Genomic DNA, 24,372 nt, shown 5'->3' with positions numbered 1-24,372 from the left:
TGAGTAGCCAAATCGCACATGTAAAATGTAGCCGCATGTTTCAAAAGAAGTTTTTTCGTTTTACCATTTGCTCTATGTTCTTTTTTTTTCAGCACTTAATGGGGTAGACCTTGGTTCAGGGAGATAACTCTTTAAATCAGTTATGTGTTTGTTAAAGTCAAGTTTCATCAATGTTTTTTAAGCATTTACCTGAAACAGATTGGAAATAATCTATGTAACCTAGAAGCTTAGAATATATTTATGAAAATGGTTGACACAAACGTACTGATGATTTTAAGAGTTATTTCCCTTAACCTAGGTCTACCTCCTTAAATTGATGTCTTTAAATGAAACCTTACCTTGTGACAACCTTACGTAAACTTCACCTTTGTATATTTGTGGTTTAAAATATTCTCAAATTACCTCCCCTTAGCCACCAATTTGGCTGCTCAGGACTGGTTTGATCATGCGCATCAGCTTATCTGGCACAAATCACCATGGCGATTTGTTTTACAGCTTGTAACATCCTTATTCTGTGGTTTGATGTTGTTTAATTGCTATTATTAGATTTTATTCTAATGGTAACATAGAATTTAGTTTAGTAGAAATTAGACTTGCTATCTGCTCATGACAGAGAAAAAAAATCACTAGCATTTTGCAATTGGTTCTATAATAGCATATGCAGCTTTATTTATGCATTGTTTTATAAATTTTTATCAAATTAATTTTTTTTGCCAATGAATGATACTTTTTATTTATTATATTTTTCCATTGATTTATAAATTTTATTTATTCAAGTTTCCCCTAAGAATAATGTATTTTATTTTGGCATTGGTTTATAACTTTTATTCAATTTTTCCCCAAGAAAGAAATATTTTATTTAATCAACAATTGATAAATTTTCGCATAAATTTATATTCATTGCCATAATTTGAATATAAGTTACAACGGTAAAATAAGCCATAGCAACACATTCTAAAGGCAGAGATATTGAAACTTTTGCTTACTCAAAACTCTTCCAAATTTGTTTATGAGCAAAGTTGAATATTCTGTTTGTTATGGAATTTGTCTGTTGTGAATTCATTTGCTTTAAAAATGTAAAAATGATATTTTTTAATCTTTATATAATTATTTAACACTTGCTGTAAAGAATAAACTTTCAATTGGTCAAATACAAAGTTTTTTTGCTGTTGTCTTACTTGATCATTAGTGTAAAGATTTTTCTTAAAAATATAATAAGGGAACTAGAACTTGAATTAAGCGGAGAAGAGAATTTTTTTCATCTGGATATTACTCTATGTAGAGTGAAGTGGATTGTAATGAAATTATTAGTTTACAGACTTTTTTGTGTTTTTTTTTGTTTTGTCAAAGCAATTTATTTTTGGAATTGATTAAACTTGACTAAAAGTAAAGTACTTTGGTGATTTGATACTAACATTAAATGTGGTGCTGGATTAAAAATGAGATTTTAGCAGAAATTATTTATAACCAGAACACAGAAACAAGATTTTATTTATTTTATTTGGGAACTTTTCTATCATACCACGTAATAGAACTCTTTAGATGGTATTTTGATTAGAATTAACTTATGAACTAAGAATTTAACCATTCTAATGTGTGTTTATTTTTGGTTTTAGATTTAACTTGTAGACTAAGAATTTAATCCTCCTTTGATTTTTTAACTGGGTTTTTAGATTAAATTGGTAACCAAGAATTTAACCATCCTTACCATTTTTTGTATGGGTTTGAATTTAACCTTTTATCTTCTTAGTCTGGTGAGGATTGATTTTATTTGTAATCTAAATATTTAACATAAGCAGAAAAAAAATGTTTATTACATTTAAGAAAGAATTAACAGAAAATATTTGTGGAGGCTTTTTATTATTATTGTTATTTTTGTTTTGCACAGTTGTATTGTCAAAGCATTACTTCTTAAACTTTTCATCTTTAAAAATTACGACAAAGACCATGAACAAATGTTTGGGAAAGTGATGAAACTTCAGCTTGAATATGATGGTATTTCCCAAGTTTTACCAGAGCAAGACATGTATTAGTTTCAATATTTGTCTGTTTTTAGATCACTCTCGATTGTAAAGGATCTAAATATAAATGATCACTTTCAAGAATATTTGTATAAGCTAGAAGTCTTGACTGAAATATGATCATTATTCTTATTTTTTGCATGAAGGATGTTAACACTGAAAATTAATGTGGCATGCCTTAGAACCTAACATCACATGTTAATACAGACACTTTGCATTGGTCGGTAGACTGCATGATGTTTTTTTTGTTTTTTTCTAAATTGGATAACAATGATGTTCTCTCTTTGTATACTAGTAAACTTATTTATATTTATTTTGAAACAAAACTTTATAAATAATAATTATTCATCTATTTTCTAACAGCTCAAGTCCCAGATGAGCACCATGTGCCAGGTGATCGGTCAGCTAGTCCAGAAGGGCGAGCACGTAGTATTTCTCCTTTAACTTCCCACAGAGAATCAACAGAAATTAAGGAGGAAGATATGGACAGACTAAATCAAATGTCCCAAGTAGGATCAGAGTCACCACAATTTTCAAAAGAAAGTCCACGACCTTCACCTAGGAATTCTAAAGAAAGTCCCCGTCCCTCACCACGTCCACGTAATGTTAGTGGACATAGTCAAGGATCAGGTAATTTGTTTCATTTTAATTTTAAAAGTCAAAAACCAGTTCAAAATCATGTGTTTAATAATTTTTACATTATTCTATTGATCTAATTACATCTAAAATAAAACCACAACCACTCGTAATCTATGTTTTAATTGAAAAAAAAATTACAATATAACTTCATTTGTTATTATTGCATTTGACTATAAGGGTCACCTGAGCCGTGCAGATTAAATCATATATACTGACTTGCGTGGTCAATTACTATTGCAGAAATTCTTAATATCTATAATAATGCATTGATTGTATATTTCAGAGGGTGATGACCGTGTGACAGCTCTTCCAGAATTAGACAGAGTTAACGGAGATGGTGAGTTGTTATTATATTCTAATGTAGATGCAATATTTTTCAGTGATATATGATGAATAATAGAAGTAGATGATATTTCAATGAGGCAATTCAACATAACAAATATCCAATTGACTTGTGTGGTTTATTTTTTGATATTTTTTGTACTTATTGTATATGCTTTTAACCATCAAATTATTTTTTGAAATATACTATTTTCCATTTCAGATCATCAGCAAGAAGAAGATTCTGTGAAAGTAAGTCCAATTAATTAAATATGTTTTTTATTAAAAAAGTGGAACTTCCCATGGAACAGTACATTGTCAGCAAAACTATTGACAGAATGAAAGATCATGTAAATACACAAAACTGTCCCGCTTCAGGTTAAATTTTTTGGTCAGGTAGTTTTTGATGAAGTTGAAGTCCAATCAACTTGAAACTTAGTAAACATATTCCTTATGATATGATCTTACTTATTTAAATGCCAATTTAGAGATTTAACCCCATTTTCAGGGTCGACTAAACATAGAAAATGATAGGTGCTGATGTGGCATCTGTGTTCTATGGACACATTCTTGTTATATTTATTTAGATTTTAATTTTAACAAGTTATAAATTATTTACAGGAGATATAAGGTCAGATAAGAATTGAATTCAGTTGATTTAATATAGTTTTTGTTTTTGATCTGACTGAAGTGTGAAGTTTTCTTTTACAGCCGATTTCATTGAGTGTGTAGGCAAAGGTAACATCTTTGGTTAGCTTGCTTGCTAGCTGAACCCTGAATTCATTATTAGGTTAGGTAAATTACCCTTCCTTTAAGATTAAACTAGTTCAACAGATAACCAATCTAGCTGTCTGTTGGATTAGGCTACTTTGAAACGAGGGTAGTATACCTGACCTAATAAAGACTTCACAGCTCAGCTCAGCTAACAGGCAAGCTAACCACAGATATTACCTTTGCCTACACACTTAATGAAACTGACTGTAAAACCAAATGTTTCTTAACATAATTCTTACAAAAATGTTTCTGTACATAAGCTTTTTGCAAAATTAATTAACGTAACAAAAAAATTATCAGTGTGTGGGCTTTGGAGATTGGATATTGTTTATCTTTTTTTAATTCAAAATTACATTCCTGACATAGAATGAAAAAGATCTGTTTAAAATTAGATTAAAGTTTATTAAAAAATAAACAAAATGATTAACTTTTATATAAAAAAAAAAAAAAGCAGATATTTTGACATGGATTTCTAAAATAAAAGCAAAATTAAAGATGAATAAATATTATTGTAGTGGTCAAAACTTCAAAGGTTTTTGGTAAGTGAAATTGAAAATTTCATAGGTGAAAGGATTTCAAAAATACTCTTAAATCCAGAACTATTTTATTTCAGATTAAACCATTAAACAATTTCAACACTATTTTATTTCAGATTTAACCATTAAACCATTAAACCATTTCGTCGTTATTTTATTTTAGTTTAAACATTTAAACCATACCAAAGCTATTTTATTTCATTTTAAACTATGGTTTTAAGAAATTATAGGGTTACTAAAAGATACAAATATTGTTTGCATTTATAACAAATCCTATTTATTTTGTTACCTAACCATTTTGTCCTTGATGAGGAAATGCATGCTGCTTTTATTTGGTACTTATTTTATTGAAAATATCATTTTTAATTTCATCAGCAAATATTTTTTTTCAAAATTTTGAAAACAATGAGAAAAAAATTGGCCTAAAAAAAGTAGATTTGTCTTTGCTATTTCTTTGATTTTTAAGTTGATATGTCTTGGAAAACTTGACCTGTATCTTATTAATTCAAAAACCTTATTTCAGGTTTTCTTATTTGTTGGTTTGAACCATGATTTCTTTGTAAGCTATGTTTTTTTTTACGCCTTGTAGTGATTTCTTAGTCATCCCTTTATTTATCTGTTTTCTGATAAGTTGATAACTTGTAAAGATTTGTAATTTGATTCAGTGCACCATGGATATCAAAATCAAGGTTTAATTTAATGATTTCAATATAATTTTAGTTTCGACAGAAGTCTTCACCCCGGGCAGAACGACCGTTTTCTGAACCGAACATTCATCCTACCGATGATCATGATCATTTGAACGAGAAGGAAAAGAAACATAGAAGCATGTTCGGCTTTCTGAAAAAGAAGAAAGACAAAGATCACACGGAAGAACACAAGGAACACAAAGAACATAAAAAGGACAAAAAACATAAAGACAGAAGACCTGATGCAACATTATAGAAACATTATAGCAACAATTGTCTTCCATAAATTCATTTAGAAAAAAGTGTAGTGGCTTCAAATGCATTATGGGTATTTAAATGGCTTGAAATTCACAAAGGCTATTAAATGGCTAACAATACTTGTTAGATGTCAAAATGGCTTAGAATTCATAGTGGCTGTTTAAATGGTTAAGAAGACCTATTGGTTATTTTTGTAAATGACTTATAATACAGATTGACCATTATGGTTACGTTACTGTTCAAAATATTTATAGTATTTGGTTGTTTTCATCATTCACAGGGTTGAACTTTGTATGGTTAAAAATAACTTCCAGGATTTATAAAAAAAAGCCACTCATTTATAGATATATTTAATAAAATAATGTGTTTATTTCATTTTTGAAGGGTAAAAGTTCGGCTTTCAAACAAGTGTGTCATTCCATACATTTTTTCGCTAACTTTCATATAAATAGATTTCTTACATCTAATCAGTATTTCATCACTTATTTCATTCCATGTATGGACATAATTCAGCGAAAATAATTTTGTTTAAATGATAACCATTATATTATATATAGGTTAAAACTTCAAATATTTTTTGTGTCCCAAAAAGTCATAAAAAATATTATTGTTAATAATTTTCAAATTCTACAAATATGATATGATCTCAATTACAATTCAGGGCATAACAGTTACAAGTTGTTCTTCAAATTTCTAAAATTTGTTAAAAATTCTGTTAGTTGTTTATGTATGAAACAGTTATATTGTTAAATATATGATTCAAGTTTGAGTCTGTAAATAAAGAAATTTCTTTCCAATATGCACAAAAATGTTGAAAACAACAAATGTGATAGCTGTTGTACTATATTAAGACACAATTTATAATTGTTAATATTGTTTGTTTTGTCTCACTGTCAGAATTCCATGACTATGCATAGTTGTGATCTGACCAATCATATTGCACCATTTATTTAGAAGGTGATGTCATGAATATTCATTAATCTTTCAACAAGAAAGAAATTTGCATTTCTGTAAAGGATATGGTCGTAGAAATATTCATAGCTACGTCTCCATTAAAATTTAAAATAACCAGATGTGTTGAAAAGAGAATTGAAATTATATTCAACTTTTTCCGAATTAATGTTTTATTATTATAGGATGATATCATAATGTTCTGAAATATTTCTTATCAATATGGATCACTTCCAAATTTGTGCCCAATTAATGCATATCAATGCATGTGTGCAAGGTTTCATTTAACGCTAGTTAGTTTATGTTAATGTATGTATGAATTATGATAGTATATATATAGAAGTGCTCTGAAATATGCATATAAATATAGGTATGTGTAACTTATGGACCAAGTGCTATAGCTAGCAAAGTAATAAAATTGTTGTTTTATGCAATATTAACTGTTACTGTATATTTTTTATATTTCTATTTTGTTTAGATAGTTAATGTTTATATATAGATTTTTTTTATAAACTTTATAAATATATATGCAAACTACGGGACCAGTTCAGTTTCTATTGTATTTTGTACAAGGGACCAGCTTTGTTTATTTTTAGTGTGAAAAGATCTGATGTTGAAATAAATACTCCTTTCTTGAAAGCTTTTTGTGTAAAAATTCCAGCAGAATCTTTTGATAGCATTGAAAATGTCTAAAAATTCATTATCAAAGAATTTAAAAATTCAAAGCAGAGTGTCAACACTACTGCTGAGGGACCAGACAATTTAATTTCTGAGGTTAAGAGTGGCATAATTAGCCATTTCAATTAAGCTTAAAGTCTTAAGACTCTGTAGATTTGGATTTAATACTTTTGAAATCTTATATATCTCTTTCTAAACTCCTTACTTTGAAATTACACAATATTGCAATACTCATGTATTAATAAAGATATAGCTGTTTTGACATTATATAGGAATTCCAGCTATTGTTAGGTGGTAGCACAAAGTGGGTATCCTTTCAATTCATTATCTTGTTTATTTAGTCATCTGAATTCTGCTGCAGTGGTAGCAGAAAACCAGGTGACATCCTGTTTGAAATTATTTACCTATTTTTTCACCTGCTTGGCAAAAGTATTTTCTTTATAGAATACCCAGAGAAAGGTTGTGATTAGGCTATTTATAGATGTGTACAAAATATATGCTTATTTAACAGATGCCAAATACATTGTACAAGGTTTAACATATCATCAGTATTTGTTCATATATATATATGCTGGTAAATATAATTTTTTCATGAGGAAAAAAATAAAATAAATAAATTGATATAAAAATAGTTATGTGTTTTTAGTTCTTAAGTTGAATAGATTTAGCCATTCTATCAGACAAGTAGATGTTTGATAACAAATGACATGTTTCCGTGCTTAACTTCAACAGCCTTTTGAAGGTAACAAAAGCTAGATTTTCTAATTTCTATAAATTTTGTTTGTTCCTTTTCTTTGATGTTGCCATAGCTCTTTTGACCAATGTTGCATTACCCATTGATACAGATCAAGTTTGAATGTTTGTGGTGTCACTTACATGTTCCAGTGTTACTAAATCTGTGATCATTCTGGCAGTCCTGCATATTTATGGCAAAACAATGCAAGTGGAGAGGATGCTTCCGAGTTATGGTGTTCTAATTTGTGTCAAAGCTATTTCACTATTCTTGAAAATAAAGTATTTTCAAACTACCAAAACAAAGAAACACAAAGACTTCGATGAAGACTATCATTTATTAGTAAAGAGAAAGGTTTCTTTATTTCTAGTTATTTTATTCCATTCATTAATTTCGCCATTCATGACTATAAAAACTCCTGGTTTATCCAAAACTTGTAAAGCTCCAATAGCAAAGCCTACATTAAAATCAGCATCACTGTCTTTAAAGGCCTCAGGTAGAAAAGCTCCAGTCAGAACCACAGTTTTATCTAGCTGATGTTCTGCCAAGAATGCTCCTGTTTCTATCATTGTGTCTGTTCCATGGGTGATCAAAATTTTCTTGTATATTGACAGTTTACAACCATCTAGTATTTTCTGCCTGAAATAGTGACAATGTTTAATTCAAGTTTATATTGATATTGTTTTGAACTGTTATTTCATGTGCATACATCAGCCTCGACAATAATGGAAGTATTTGCCACTGGACATTTAGGAAACAATAAATCAATCTCCCTCACATCTCCCTGAATATACATGAAGAATTTGCCAATGAAATTTGCAAAAAAAAATAACCAATTAACATGAAAATGCATGAAATATTTGCTGCCTGGTGTTAAGGGATCAGTGAATCAATTACCTCACACTAACTTGAATATACATGATTAATCTGACACAGAACATTCAGGAAACAATAAATCACTCTACCCCCGTTGACTATAATATCGTGAAGCATTGGCCAATAGACATTAGGGAAATAATGAATCCATTTACCCACATCGATTTGATTATGCATGAAATATTTGTCATTGGACGTTTGGTAAACAATAACTCAATCTACCTCTCTGACTTAAATATCCCTGAAATATTTGCAACTAGACATTAGGGAAACAATGTATATATCTACTTCATTACATGAGAAAGCATGAAGCATTTGTCACTGGTTTGGAAGTAAAAAGATGATCAGTCTACCCTTCAGTGTTCTGATTATGCATGAAGTATTTGCCACTGGACGTTTAAGAGACAATAATAGAACCCATATATGCCTGAAATATTTGCTACTTGATATTAAGGAAACAATACATAAAGCTTACTAACTCTAACCTATACATGCTTGAAGTATTTGCAGCAGGACATTAAAGAAACAATAAACGAATCTATAACAATACAGGACAATAATACAAAGCAATACTGCCGAATTGTGTTACAATGATTGACTCAAAATTATAACTTCATAATGCATTTACCTTTCATCTTGGTTAATATCTTGACTATCTTTCCTGCAAGCAGTCACAAATTGCACCGAATATGGAACTTTTGCTCTGGAAATGATTCTCTCAGCTGCTGGTTCTTCTATTTCAAAGGCATATCCTAAATGTGTCCTAGGATACCTTTTATCAATGGTACCTGAAACAGATTTGGTTATTTACAACTTATGATAATCTATAATTTATGGTGTATAAAGTATACTCCGGTAACACAGGCTTTTTTGTAAGGTGGATATATTGTTTAGAAGTAAATTGTCTTCGACAGTTGTCTTTTTTAAATCATAGATCAAATAAATAAACCTTGCTTCACAACATTCCGTGTTCGGCTAAAAAATAATACAAAAAACTTACACACACAAATAGTTTAGCTGCAATAGTATTCTAGGAAATATGTTTATAAAACCATTGGGCTGTTTTCTACTGTTCAGTCGCTAGTTCTGTATGTATAGTTCAAAGGATACAAGAAATCATACAACAAAACAGCTGAGTGCAGCATAAACACTTGACCAAACAGGTCTTACACACAACCCCTTAAAACGATAAGGAAGAGGAAGTTGACAAAAAATTTATAGAAGAACGAAAACTCTAGTAAAGAAAACGATAACAAGTCGTTATTGCGATATGATCAGCCCCTCAGCGACACTTCAAATATAAGTTTATACTTACCTCCTGTTTGTATAATAAGAATCCCGTTTCTGTTTTCGCTCATCTTACTAGATTCTCAAGGATAACAACTGAAATAAGAAAAGTTAATATATTTCTTTTCATATATGTACGATGTTTCGGATTTCGGATTTTGATAAAATTTTCTCATCAAACGGCATATTATATACGTAGCACTAACAAGACTGGAAATGCATGTAATCATGTAAAGTCTTGTAAAAATGGTTTAAAAAACGTAAAGAATGTGCATGAAAAGTTGCTAAATTATGCATGTTATACTCGGCCTTTCCAAAACTATAAAACTCAAATACTTTTACTCCAGTATTACGTCTGCTCCAAAGTTTTGTTGATCTTCACGGTAATCACGGATATCAATTATCCTTTCTTTATTTCAAAGTATTTCCCAACCTCATATTGTTTATTAAGATAAGATACTAACGAAACATAATCTAGTAGATAACCACAGGTACTTGTCGCTGAAAAACAAATCCTCTATACCTTTATTATAAACAGTCGAGGAATGATTAAGCTGATGTACACAGTAAATCAGCAATACCACAAGACGGACAAGTCGTGTTATTAGTAGAGGTTATGCTATTTAGCAAATATTTCGCAGTTTCCGAAAAGTGAGCAAAAGCCGCATGCATGGTAACTATACCTAGTTCATTCCATGATTTATTCATATTACTTGTTTACTGTTATTTTATATGTCTGTACTACATCTTTAAACTTTAAACTCCCCCTCCCTAAAGAGAAACAATAAAGACAAAGTTTCAGTAAACATTACTTTCTGTACTCACAAAAATACTGTTTATGCGATCTTGAAGTCTTCCCAAATCAGGATTCTAGAACAGTTATTTTGTAATGCTTTGGTCATTTAGAAATTAACACTCATGAGTGCATAGTTTTCACTTTAGTTAAATTTACAATCGGATTTAAATTCAGACCTATATTAACTCGCGTGCTCGTACATACAAGGATAACAAAACTATAAATCTATATTTTAATTTTGTTAGTTGAAATACTTTAAATTAGTTGAAATACTTTAAGTACAAGACTCTTGTCTAACAACGAAATCATTTTGGATGATATGTCGGCAAAATATTGACATATATATATATATATAGGTCTTATAGCCGATGATATAATAATCGGCGGTTGGGAGATTGACATCATCCTGTGTTCCAATATTATAATATGAATACAAGTTTAGTACTTTAAATAAGTTTCATGTATTTCCTTTTTCTATACCATTCTAAAACTAATCATGACAAATCAGCCCCCCCCCTTTTCACGCAAAAAAAGTCCTTTCTAATGCACATCGTGAATTGTATTTATTCATTTGACTACGGATAAAATTTCAGTACAATAGTTATGTATGCAATTGAATAAAATTCAGCTCTCTATCCTCACAAAAGATCGAAAGAACACACTAAGAGGTAACTAAGAAGTTTTCCTATTTGGGAAAAACTATTTAATTTTAATAACAATCAATACACCTCTTAGTTCTTTATCATTACCATTAAGCGTATACCTCTTGTGTCTCTATACTGCGTTTGTTTTTTGTTTTTGCATTCTTTTTTAAAAAAAAAATCCCATTCTATATGTATTTTGTTTTGTTGATTTTTTTTATATAAATTAGACCGTTGGTTTCCCCGTTTGAATGGTTTAACACTAGTAATTTGTGGGCCCTTTATAGCTTGTTGTTCGGTGTTAGCCAAGGCTCCGTGTTGAAGGCCGTACATTGACCTATAATGGTTTACTTTTGTGGGTTGTTATTTGGATGGAGAGTTGTCTCATTGACACTCACACCACATATTCCTAATAGGATATAGGCTATTCCTATCGGTAAACGGACAGAAAGTCACAGGACAAAAAGTCACAGGACATAAAGTCACAAATTTGGTAGGACAAAAAGTCACAGGACAAAAAGTCACAAATAATTTATTGACAATTGTTTTAATATATAAGAATATATCTTGAAATATTTACTTTTTAATACATATATTCATATTAAAGTTTAGGAAATGTGTCATTATACTTGAAAAATGAAGATTTATTTAATTTTAATCATGCAAAAGATGTTTTTCTTGGCACCATGAAGCCATTTAAGTGCCAAGTCACTTTGACATTTTGTTTTTTTAACAATTATTTGATAATCTTTGATATTTTTTTAATATATTTTGTTTAAAAAGTTGGTTTATATACAATAGTTTAAGAAAAATACAAAAATATTTTTGTAGAAATAAGCGTTATTTATTCAAAGAAAATAATCAGAAAAAATGAATTGTGACTTTTTGTCCTGTGACTTTCTGTCCTACATTCTATCTATCATCTCTTTGTTGTTGTTTTTTTTTTCTTACGTTTTTTTTGTTTGTTCGACATACAGTTTTTGTCCCTTGAGTATCATATGCCTTATTTTAAAACAAGTTCAAGTTCTCGTGGTCCTTCATCTGCTCATATACAAAAAAACATGAGGTTCTACTATCTAATATCGGCGACTGTGCATAAGAGTCGATTTCATACACGAGCTGATTGAAGACAATGACAAACGTTCATAAGTACAGAATGCCAACAGAGAAAAAGAGAATCGGAAAAGAAACACTTGTATATTTCTTAAAACTGTAACTAAAGAATCAATACAAATCACCCTTGCAATGTCAGACACAACTACTAAATCATATTAATATAACTGTTGTCAACAACAATCCATCCAATGATTAAGCATACCCCTACTCGTAATTCAAAATTGAGTATCGGAAAACAGAAAGCTGGTTTGTCAGACAGATCTGAAAGTGCGTTTACGTTATAACTCATGGCTATCAAGAGTAAACCACTGCCAAACTGCATACAACATGTGAAGTAATTCGGTAATTGTGAAGCGAGAAGAGTGTGATGATAAATTATAATTTCATTCAAACTTTTGAAAACATGAAAGTACTGGCAAACAAATGAAGAAATCTGACATAATATTCACACATTACAACGTAACACTGTCAAAGATCTGATCTAACTATTCAGTAGTGTACAAGAAGATTGAGATGGATTAATTTGCTTGACGGACAGATGGACAAGCCTTTGGTGAATGCAGTATATCTCAAACTCCTAGAGTGTGGATATAATCAGCTTGTTTTGAGTTCAAAGACAATTCCTAAACTTGTGCTATAACTGGTACAAAAAAATGTGTATGTAATACAATTAATTTACAAGTTTACCTAGGCTCCAGTCCTGTCTACTAAACAAATCCGTATATATGTTTAAAAGATAAAATGTAGTAAACGTTAAATTTTTGCAACTTGATATTTGAATCCATGTCTCTTTTTTTTATTTCTCAATTCTAAAAATCTTAAATGAATTTTTTGGTTTGGTTAAAACAGTATTTATTTTGGGCTCTCTTTGAAAGTTGTCAAATGCTTACTTACTACGGTGATAAAAAGTGATTTTAATAGTTATGTTTTCATTATAATATTTACGGTAAAAATTTCGTAAACTGGGTAACCGGGTTTGGTTCAAATATTATGCATTGCAACTGGTACTTTCTTGTACCATGTACAAATCCCATTGCTCTCTATTAAAGAATGAAGTGACAGTTAACAGTCGAAGAAAGCAAAACAAACGAAGATGGTTTGCGAAAAATGTAAGTTATAAATTTCCAATACAGACAGTCATCTTAAGAACATTTTTCTATTTTACCAGAAATCTTAATATAGTACTAATATTTTTAGGATTTCGTATCCACACTAAACCAAGTAAATGGTGGTGAAGGAATGACACATACATTGACAGACACAAGAAATTCTGTGATATGTCTTCTGATAACTGTATGCTCGTTAATTTCCATGTAGTATCGATGAAAATTAAAGTACCATAGTTCAATTATGTGAATACACACCTTTGAGAGATTCAACATAGGTACAAAATTTATAATTCTACAAAAAAAATTATACCTGACCTTTCCTAAAAACCTGTTAAACAAACATAGAACATACTAAATTAATAAATTTGTATAATAATTAAATTGGGAAGCAGGACAAATCGCCCCACACCAAATCGCCTCACTTTTTCACAAACTCGACCCACTTTTAAAAAAATCTCCCCAAACTGGTTTACTACATTTTTTGTAGCTTGCCCTACTTTTTAAAAAATCGGCCTTCTTGTGAAAAGGGTTAAATACCGTTATTTTTTTCTCCTGCCAACTTGCCCCACTTAATGAAAAAGGTCAAATCTAAATGAATATATAATTTTCAGGTATGCCAACTGGCCCCACTTAAAAAAGAAAATTTATTAAATTATTTTTAATAACTATGCGGTGGTATGACTCTAATTTCATTGGGACTTTTCCATTTTTTATAAGTTAGGCGAGATGGCAAGACTCAATTCATCAGTATTGATCTATTTTTCACAAGTGGCTAGTTTGCATTTAAGTCACAGAAATACTGATACTCACTTCTTTAGAACTGCTTTATTTCAACAAAAAGAGAAGAACTCAAAATAGATATATAAGAAGATGTGGTATGAGTGACAATGAGACAACTCTCCATCCAAGTCACAACTATTTGTAAAAGAAAAACCATTATAGGTCAAAGTACGGTCTTCAATACGGAGCTTGGCTTACACCAAACAGCAAGCTATAAAATGGCCTCAAAATGAGGTTTTCGTAGGTATTGATTTTATTTATGAGTGGGACAGGAACATAGATATACAACATACAGGATCGCATCTTTTGCATCAAGTTGGGCATTACTAAGTTCATCAGGACTTATCTATTTTCACAAGAGGGGCGAGTTGGCAGACCTTTATTTCAGAGGGTTTTTTACCATTTTCATAAATGGAGCAAGTTATCCAACCTATTTTCAAAGGGATTTTAACCTTTTTCATAATTGGGGCGAGTTGGTAAACCAAAGTGGGGCGATTTTTCAGGAAGTGGCGCCAGTTGGTGAAAAAGTGGGGCGATTTGTCATGGATTCATTAAACTGTATGAAAGCTATATCATAAAATCAGTTCCTTTCAGCTTGCTGGCAAGAAATAAAAACCTTATTTGACAAGACGATTTATTATGCTTTTTAGATTGTATGTACAAATATTTTTGAATGTTTTTGTTTATATTAAAGGTGAGAAGAAACTTGGAAAAGTAATAACACCAGACCCATGGAAAACAGGAGCCAGAAACATAACTGGTTAGTTGCATAGTCATTTAACATGCTCAATTATGATATCATATTATTATTAGATCACTGTCATGACTGGTATTTTTAATTATAATCATAAAGTAAAAGTAAATAGAATCATGTTCATAACAGCGTGAACAACTGCAATACTTATGTTGGTGATAATACTGAATCATTTACCTTAAATTAATTGTCATTGGCTATTAATAACAGTGATTTTATGCTCATTTAGTCTGTCAGAGGCCTTTCATTGTAGATTTGAATAGAAGGAAAGAGTAAAGTGCATGCAGTTGACGACCCCACAGTTTAAATGTCTATAACATGTATGATATGACAAGTGGGCATTATAAATGAACATTCACCAAATTGACCCAGTCAATTGATAACCTGAGTTTGCAAATAAATGGTCTTGTCCACACTGTCATATGAAAATGATTCTTAATCTCCTACTGCATCACCAAAGTACATGTACACATGTAATTCAATTGGCATTACAGTATTGACTAATGTTTCTTATTTTTGTATTAACTGTTTTCAGAGGGTGGAGGAAGAAAGATTGGAGAAAACAAAGCTCTAACAGCAAAGAAAAACAGGTGAATGATAATGATTTATTCAAATTGAAATTTTTGTTTTCTTCTTAAATGATTGATAATTTCAATTTTTGTATAATATATCACTTATAGTTTTGTGCTCAGATATGTCAGAGCTGTACATGTGTCAGTGGTGTTGTCCAAAGTAATATGACTATAATTTTTTATTTGCACATTTAACCAAATCCTAAAAGATTCAAATTATGTATTCTTTATTTTAGTAAGGGTAAGGTGCTAATGCCCTAACCAATTCATTGTGAAATGTATATTTATTCACCAATTGTCTTGTAACTAGTTAGTTTTATATTGAAGAAAGTTACAACCAATGTGGTTTTAACAATTTTGAATTCAACATCTGTTATACAGTCATGTAGTTATTTTTTAGTAATAATAGCAACAGAGCTCATCAAAACAGGAGGGTTGGCAGGTATGTGCTAGGATAACACTGCATAATTTGGTTAACAGATAAGTTGTTTGAAGTCTTATTTTAAATTATTCTGATTTTTTCTAGGTTTATGAATAACTAAGTTTTGATGTATTATTTTTTCAGATTTGCTCCATATGAAGGATTTGCAAAGTGTAAAATATGTAGATCTTCAGTTCATCAGAAAGGATCTCATTATTGTCAAGGTGAGTCAATATTTCACTCTTCAGTGTTTTATAAGTAATGAAACCTTGTTCAGAGAAATAGTTAACTTATGAAGACAGAATCTACTTTTTCAAGTGAGTCAGTTATATTAACATGACCTTTTCTTAGATCAAAAGTGATTCAACCAAAGCAACTTTGATTTCCAAACCAATTTTTTTTTGGTGATTTGTAACACAACTGTAATAAAATAGATCACCACAAAAATAAATATTGGAAAAAGTTAAACACCTAATAATCTTAAAGATTGATATCAACTTGGGTTAAATCAAACGGAAAACGGCAACAGTAACTTAGTTTATGAAATTTCTTTTTCCCTGTTTCATATGGAATATCAAAATAACTATATACTCATATAACCATTATAGAATAAGGTTTATCTTTGAAAGTTTTGCTTTACATTGTTTCTTTGAATAATATTAATAGCATTTATCATCTTTTGTTTTTAGGATGTGCTTACAAGAAAGGTAAGTTTCTGCTTTATTTTGTTATACCAAAAAACATTAATATATAATTGTATCCAAGCTGGTAGTAATAATTTTTTAGTGTGTTTGTCCTTCTTTCCGTTAATCCACCCAGTATCAGGTTTTGGTTAAGGTTATTTTCAATGAATTTGTGGTCACATCAGCTTGAAACTTTGTATACATGTTTATTTTTTCACGGTTCACTAAACAAGGACACATGATGGTGGGAGCATGGCATGGTTTCCCATGTACCTGCATTTATTTTAAAATAACACTTTATAATGCTTCATTGATGGAGTAAACTGAAACAACATGCCCACATTGTCATTTAAAATTCAAAAAGTTTATGCAAAAGAACATTCAAACTCATAAACTGACAACAAACATCATGGCAAAAATATTCAGTATTCAATAAATGAATCCAGTTTCTGTTTTTTTTGTAGGTATTTGTGCAATGTGTGGGAAAAAGATAATAGAGACAAAGAACTACAGACAGACATCAGTATGATTGGTGATAATGACAATGTTTGGTGATAATGACAATATGTAGTGACAATTACAATGTGTAGTAATAATTACAATGTGTGTTGACAATTACAAAAGTGTGTTGAAAATTACATAGTGTAATAATGATTACAATTTTTGTATGTTTATCTATTACATTTTCTGAGCTTGAAAGCAAAAAGAAATAACAAACATTTGTACCACTTATGTTAGTTTTTGTAAAACATTTTGTGGTCTAGATAAACTGTATCTTAGTTCAGGGTCATGGTCCTTTTTAAATGACATTATTTGATAACGATCAATAATTAAGACATTTAAAAGTTAGACAACTCTTTTCAAAGTAGTTGATGTCTTTGTATGATAAGGATACTTCAGAATTTTGACTTTTTCAGACATTTATTGAAATGATTACCCCACTTTTGGTCAAAGAAAGAAAACAGGTGTTGTGAAACAAGATCAGATTGGAAATCCAAAATGTTTATTGCTATAATTGAACATTTTTACCTTAAGGAATGAAAAAAAGAGAAGATTTCAGTAGAACATTTTTACCTTAAGGAATGAAAAATAGGGAAGATTTCAGTAAAATTACATTTTTTTCAATGAGTTTGATAAATATAGAAAGTTTTATTTCATATAAAGAGTTCAAACATCATACTTTAAATTTATGTTTCTACTTTATATTCACCATTGAATTGTATGTATTATTTTCAAAACATGATTTTACATTGTTTAAAAGGAAAAAAAAAAATCTTTTCATTATCATGCACCTATTTAAAGGAAAAGATATTGTTTGTTTGTCTTTGTATAAATGATGATAATTGTTTTAGATATGAAAGTTAAAGTGTACATTTGTATCATTTATATTTTAAAAGTTGTTCGTTGTTATTTAATGTGGGTCTCATTGGGGTCTAAGTCTGACGCGGGATTGCTGATTTTTCGTAAGCGTGACACAGGAAAGTCAAATTATTGTGCCGTGAAAACGGGAATTAAGGTCTAGCGGGACACGGGAAATTACAATGAGAATTGCTTATGTATATAGTAAAAGCGGGATGCGTGAATCTGACAAAACAGTAAGCGTGATCCAGGGTTCAGAACCCCCAATGAGACCCCCTTATATCAGTGTAAATAATTATATTTATCAAGGTAGATGAACACTGAATTGTTTTTACAAAGCTTAACGATAGCATTTAAAAAAAAATGGTATTTGTTTAAAAGTATCAAATTCAAAATGTAGGGGCGGATCCAGCCATTTTAAAAAGGGGGGTACCCAACCCAGAACAAAAGGGGGGGGGTCCAACTATATGTCCCCATTCAAATGCATTGAGTGGCCAAAAAAAGGGGGGGTTCCAACCCCTGGAACCCCCCTGGATCCGCCAATGAAATGCTTGGAAAAAAACTAGTAATTAAAAATTAAAACTGTATGATAAGAATAAAGAAAAGCTATCAAGCTGTCACATTTTTATTTTTATTTTGAACAGATACAGATATCATCAGAAATTTTGTTTAAAGGTATTATGATGTTTTAACACATGTACAAAGTGTATGTTGACAATAATTTTTTTAATAAAATATTTAGAAAAAAATAGTGATTATTGTTTTAATTTTATTTATGTTGAAGAAAATTTTATACTAAAAATTTGTAAAGATATTAGGTGTAGGTCAATGTATCTACATTTGTAAAAACTAATATTTAAATCACTGTGTATCATAGTACAGCTGATATATGTACTAACCAAGTGGGCATTATTGATTTTGAACTGACATGGTAACGAAAATCTTTGTTTTATCAGAATTCAGTGTACATTTCTCAACATCTGAAATTCCTGCTCCAAAAATAAAAAAGGGATACTTTATTGAATATATAAATGCACATTTTTAGCCATATGGGTTGAAGGCATACATAAATGAACATAATAATTTTACAATACATCATACAGGAAAAACCAACAAAAGAACAAAACATTATATATACATATGATACTGACTCTGTGGTGTCGTTGGCAGTGTTATCTAAAATCTTAAAAGCTTTATACCTTAGAAGGTGGAAGAAATGGATGCTTCATACTTTGTATATCGATGCCTTATGTTACAAAGTTTCCATCTGTCTCATGTCCATTGTCCTTGACCTTATTTTCATAGTTCATTGGCTACTAGAAAAAAGTCGAGATCTTTTGTAATGTTATTTTCTCTCTTATTATGATTTAGTATATTTAGTGTATGGAAGGATTGTAAGGTGTACATTTCCAACTGGAAGGTTTAATCAAGTCACAACTATTTGTAAAAGAAAAACCATTATAGGTCAAAGTACGGTCTTCAATACGGAGCTTGGCTTACACAGAACAGCAAGCTATAAAATGGCCCCAGAATGACTAAGTGTAAAACCATTCAAATGGGAAAAGCATGTTAATCTAAGGTATTGATTTTATTTATGAGTGGGACAGGAACATAGATACACAACATACAGGATTGCATCAAATGGGGCATTACTAAGTTCATCAGGATTTATCTATATTCACTTTTATACAATGTTTTTGTACAAATTATAATTTGTTCAAAATAGTAACTTGTACACAACACATAGATTGATTGTAAGGTGTACATGTCTGTCTGGCATGGTTCATCTGACCTTGACCTAATTTTCATAGTTCATTGGTCAATGTTTAGTCGGTTTTTTTTTATTAAGAGAGCTACCATTTGAGTTGTATTGGTGTCAGGAGGAAAAATCTAGTCCTGCCTTCTTTTTTTTGTAGTTATAATTGCTGTCCTGCCTGTTTATTTTTCACTTTTATCGTCCTGCATTTAATAGAAAAATAATACTTCGTGGCAAATAAACCAAGATTTTTATAGAAAATCCACAGCCTTTAATATAAATATTTTTGTTATAAAATTTGAAACATAGATTACTCACTTGCTTTTCTATGATGTGCTAGTGTATATTTTTTATGCAAAGTCTAACCAACCTGTAAATTCCAAAATACCTCGTGCAGAGTCACCAAAGTCGAGCGCACCCTATATGGTGTACTTGATTTGGTCCATATTTTTATTTGATTTAACCAATTACTACATTAATAAACTTGTTTTAAGGAAATCAATGCTAGTACTGCATGCAATAATCCTATGTATATCAGTCATCAATTTGCCAAATATGATAGTACAAGGATAAAGGCTGTGGATTTTCTATAAAATTTCCATATGTTGAGCATTGAATCAACAGAAGGGTACATAATCCTTAATCACAATCTAAATTCAGAGCTGTATCAAGCTTAAATTTTGTGTCCAAACTTGCACCAACTGTTCGGGGTTCGACCTCTGCGGTCGTATAAAGCTGCGCCCTGCGGAGAATCTGGTTGTCTTCTATCTGAACACAATATTTTTCTCTCATCTAATTTGGGATCAATTGTTTAGGGGGAAAATACCCCCTGCCCCTCCCTTTTGAGGTTAAATAGTTGTTCCGTAATAGAATATTGAGAAATTTTTATTGAGAAAAATGATCAGTAAGACAAAATCTTTTAAAATAAGAAAACACATTTGTTTTTTTCTATTTTTACATTTTAGTTCCTAGGTAAAATTAAATCAGACTGTGAATGGATACATATGTCTGTTTACCAGGGATGGGGTCGATTATTTTAAAATGTAATCGATTAAATTTCAATTACTTTGCTAATAAAATGTAATCGATTACATTACAATTACACCCTATTTCGTAAGTAATCGATTACATTACAATTACATCCTATTTCATATGTAATCGATTACATTAGATTACTATTCTTTAAAGTAATCATGATTACTTAAGATTACTTATGATTACATTGTATATTGCAATATAAAAGTTTTTTTTATAACCTTTTATCCTCACAAAAAAAGCTAATTTTGGTGATTTTTTTAAAAGCCTTATTTTTTTCATCTTATTTAAAAGAATTTATAGACAAGAATAGTGTCACCATTTGGTAACATGTGTAATTTGATAAAATAGCTATACGCAAATTGGTCCTTTCTCTATGTAAAAGATATAACTTTATTTTTTTCTATAAATTTTAACTAACTGCCTATTTGTCCTTGTTCTATGTATCCCATCATACTTTGAACGACAAAATTATTTTATGATGTGACTCTGTACCTATGTATCTTGTCATACTTTGAATGACAAAATTATTTTATTTATTAATATTACTTTTACTGTTATGTCTGGGTTTTTTTTGTGATATACATTTGACGTGATTCTGTATTTATGTATCTCGTCATACTTTGAACCACACTATTATTTTATTTATTATTATTACTTTTACTGTTAATTAAGTCTGTTTTTGTTGTATCTATTTTACGTGACCGTATTTATGTATCCCGTCATACTTTGAACGACAAACTTGTTTCATGTCTACCTGTGCGAATTTCAAACACGCAATTTTACACCAGTACTTAATACCCTCCATCCTTTATGAGTGCATTTTACATAAATAAATTAAATCGTATAATATAAACAAAATGAGGATGTTAAATTTGATGTATGCCTTTTTGCGCTTCTTCGTTACATTTGTTGTTTTTATAATTATTATTGAACCCCTATTTTTTGACATTTTTACCTATTGTGTCTCTTTGTTTTGTTCACGCATCGGTGACAATATAATGGAATTTGATGCGACTGTCATACAAGTGAGAGGTTTAGCTAGCTATAAAACCAGGTTCAATCCACCATTTTCTACATTTGAAAATGCCTGTACCAAGTCAGGAATATGACAGTTCTTGTCCATTTGTTTTTGATGCGTTTTGTTATTTGATTTTGGCATGTGATTAAGAACTTTCCGAATTGATTTTCCTCTGAGTTGAGTTCAGTACTTTTTAATGCGTTAAGGTTATTTATTTGATTTAAATATTTGGGGAAATCCCCTTTAAAAAGGCCTCATATCATGCTGACGGAGAAATTTTCAACACAATGAAATGTACATTTACCTGTTGAAACCCGCACTCGATGGTGAACGAAATCATTTGAGTATGGACTAAAATATCAACCATAAGCATAACACATTAATGAGTTATAGGTTGCAAACAAAAAATATTAATAAATGAAATATGTTTTTCCAATTATTGCAAAAGAAACAAGGTTGAGTCGTTCCACGCATCGTTGTATGCATTGGAAACAAGAACAGATTGAAGAGGTCGTATGCATTATCAAATGTTATTTCTGAAACTTCTATTTAAATATTCATTAGGAAAAGTGATATCGGGTAAGTGACTGTATATGACATAGAAATATACAGTCAACGCATTTTGACTGCTCATATCGATTGAGTGCAGTAAAAAGTTTTATTGTCTGTTGGGACATAATTGACACATCCATTAATGTTTTTACAGGTGTTAATCACTACTTCCATTTTTTTTAACAAACAATAGGTGAGCTTGGGTATTAAAATTTTATGATTAATTAATCAAAAGCAAATATCATAAAAAATATACAAAATCCTAAATGTGAACTTTGAACGAACAATTGTCGGGTCATATTACGACCGCAATTTTTTTTTCCGGTCGTAAAAAATGTCTCCTGCTCAGTTATATGCATTGGGTACAGTAATTAGTCTACCTTGGACTGTATAAGCCAATCAAATATGTGGAATTTTAACGTGAAGTATAATAAAACTATATTATACTCCAAGTAACTGACGAAAAATGTCTGTCCTTCTATTGAGCTCAAACTAGCCAAAGTATGGCATGTGTCTTTTAGGGTTTATGATATATATATAATAGTTTGAAATTACTAGATTATACATTTGTAGTAGTAAATCAGAGAATATACACAACAGACTGACTGACTGGATGCTTTTAACAGTACACAATCATTTTAAATTAACATATTTTGCCAAAAAAGCATACTGTCAAATAAGGCCCGGGAAATAAAGATTTGGCAAAAATAGATTCGGGATTTCATGATTGTACCGATCCAATATCTATCGTGTCTATTCTTTGAAAAAAAGAAGAACCTATCATGCACTTTTTATTATGGTTTGATCTTGTTCTCAGATATTATAAACAATTAATAGGTCAATTATTATATTTATAATAGTGTATGGAACAATCAAAGTTGTACATATATAAAAAAAGAAGATGTGGTATGATTGCCCATACCGGAGACAACTGTCTACAAGAGATCAAAATGACACAGAAATTAACAACTTTAGATCACCGTATGGCCTTCAACAATGAGCCATGTCTGTCTGGCTGTGTTTATATTATATTGACCTCAATTTCATGGCTCATTGTTCAATGTTAATTTTGTGGTTGAATGTCAGGCACTGCTAGGAACAGGACCACTATATTTGGTGAATATAATGATTATAGGGTGTACATGTTTGTCTGGCTTGGTTTATTTTACTCACTTGGCTCTGACCTTGGTAATGTTCAGTTTATGTATTAAATTAAAACCTTCACATTGAATACGTTCATCTGCATTTGTTTGCACCTGTTGTGTAGGGGTTGTCGTTTGTTGTGGTTCACAAGTGAATCTTTCTTGTTTTTTTTTGTGTATGGATTAGTTTTGGTTTTTCTGTTTGAATTGTTCAACACTAGTCATTCTGGTGCCCTTTATAGCTTGCTGTTCAGTGTTAGGGTATGACATATATGGTGTTAGCCAATGCTCTGTGTCGAGGCTGTACTTTGACTAAATATTGTACTTTGACCTATAATTGTTTACTTTTCATACATTGTGACTTGGATGGAGAGTTGTCTAATTGGCATACCAGAGGGCCCTCATGGGGTTTTTGATTATGTGATTACTTGGCCGTTTTTTTAATGATTATTTGATTATTAAGCCAAATATTTCATGATTATTTGATTACTTAGGACTGTATTTTTAGTTTATGATTATTTGATTACTAAAGATGAGCAAATATTTAATGATTATGTGATTATATTGGCAAAAAAATGGTGATTATGTGATTACTAGGACCCCCCCCATGAGGGGCCTCATACCACTTCTACTTATTTCTATTTCAACATAAATTCAGGCATAAGTAAATTAGGCGAGACATTTCAGAGTGTGCACTGCCTTGACAGGAAGGTTAACATAGTAAAGTTTAGTTTCAGTATCGAAAATATTTACACCACAACCAGTTTATCTTAATACGAACATAGTCTCAGACATTTAAATTATTTGATTTGCATTTCATTCATTCAATGTTTTATTAAAGGCTCATCCCTCAACAAGTACAATCAATCTTT

The 24,372-nt window shown here is 30.4% G+C and overlaps 3 protein-coding genes across 4 annotated transcripts in view; 2 read left to right on the top strand and 1 right to left on the bottom strand.

Moving 5' to 3' along the window:
- LOC143069187 (spectrin beta chain, non-erythrocytic 5-like) overlaps positions 1 to 7,498 on the top strand; it is a 108,236-nt gene extending 100,738 nt beyond the window's left edge. The window contains exons 85-89 of the mRNA XM_076243693.1: positions 2,385 to 2,651; positions 2,944 to 2,997; positions 3,205 to 3,233; positions 4,271 to 4,294; positions 5,012 to 7,498. Of these exons, the coding sequence (XP_076099808.1) occupies positions 2,385 to 2,651; positions 2,944 to 2,997; positions 3,205 to 3,233; positions 4,271 to 4,294; positions 5,012 to 5,236 (599 nt within the window). The 3' untranslated portion in view covers positions 5,237 to 7,498. The remainder of the gene's footprint in view (positions 1 to 2,384; positions 2,652 to 2,943; positions 2,998 to 3,204; positions 3,234 to 4,270; positions 4,295 to 5,011) is intronic.
- Positions 7,499 to 7,923: 425 nt separating this feature from the next.
- On the bottom strand, positions 7,924 to 10,753 carry LOC143069186 (uncharacterized). 2 transcript variants are annotated; one of them, XM_076243691.1, is made up of 4 exons: positions 10,589 to 10,753; positions 9,792 to 9,859; positions 9,105 to 9,264; positions 7,924 to 8,239 (listed from the first exon to the last, which is right to left on the bottom strand). In XM_076243691.1, the coding sequence occupies exons 2-4, from the start codon at positions 9,832 to 9,834 to the stop codon at positions 7,933 to 7,935; spliced, it is 510 nt and encodes a 169-aa protein (XP_076099806.1). In that variant the 5' UTR covers positions 9,835 to 9,859; positions 10,589 to 10,753; the 3' UTR covers positions 7,924 to 7,932. The 2 variants fall into 2 exon arrangements, with proteins under 2 accessions (XP_076099806.1, XP_076099807.1); XM_076243692.1 differs by lacking the exon at positions 10,589 to 10,753 and adding an exon at positions 10,100 to 10,153.
- Positions 10,754 to 13,323: 2,570 nt separating this feature from the next.
- On the top strand, positions 13,324 to 17,305 carry LOC143069185 (cysteine-rich PDZ-binding protein-like). Its single transcript, XM_076243689.1, has 6 exons — positions 13,324 to 13,425; positions 14,900 to 14,965; positions 15,495 to 15,549; positions 16,097 to 16,176; positions 16,642 to 16,659; positions 17,100 to 17,305. The coding sequence occupies exons 1-6, from the start codon at positions 13,410 to 13,412 to the stop codon at positions 17,162 to 17,164; spliced, it is 300 nt and encodes a 99-aa protein (XP_076099804.1). The 5' UTR covers positions 13,324 to 13,409; the 3' UTR covers positions 17,165 to 17,305.
- The last annotated feature ends 7,067 nt before the right edge of the window (positions 17,306 to 24,372 follow it).

Source organism: Mytilus galloprovincialis, chromosome 3, assembly GCF_965363235.1.
Source record: "Mytilus galloprovincialis chromosome 3, xbMytGall1.hap1.1, whole genome shotgun sequence".
Lineage (NCBI taxonomy): Eukaryota > Metazoa > Mollusca > Bivalvia > Mytilida > Mytilidae > Mytilus > Mytilus galloprovincialis.
This window is presented reverse-complemented; position numbering and strand designations above follow the sequence as displayed.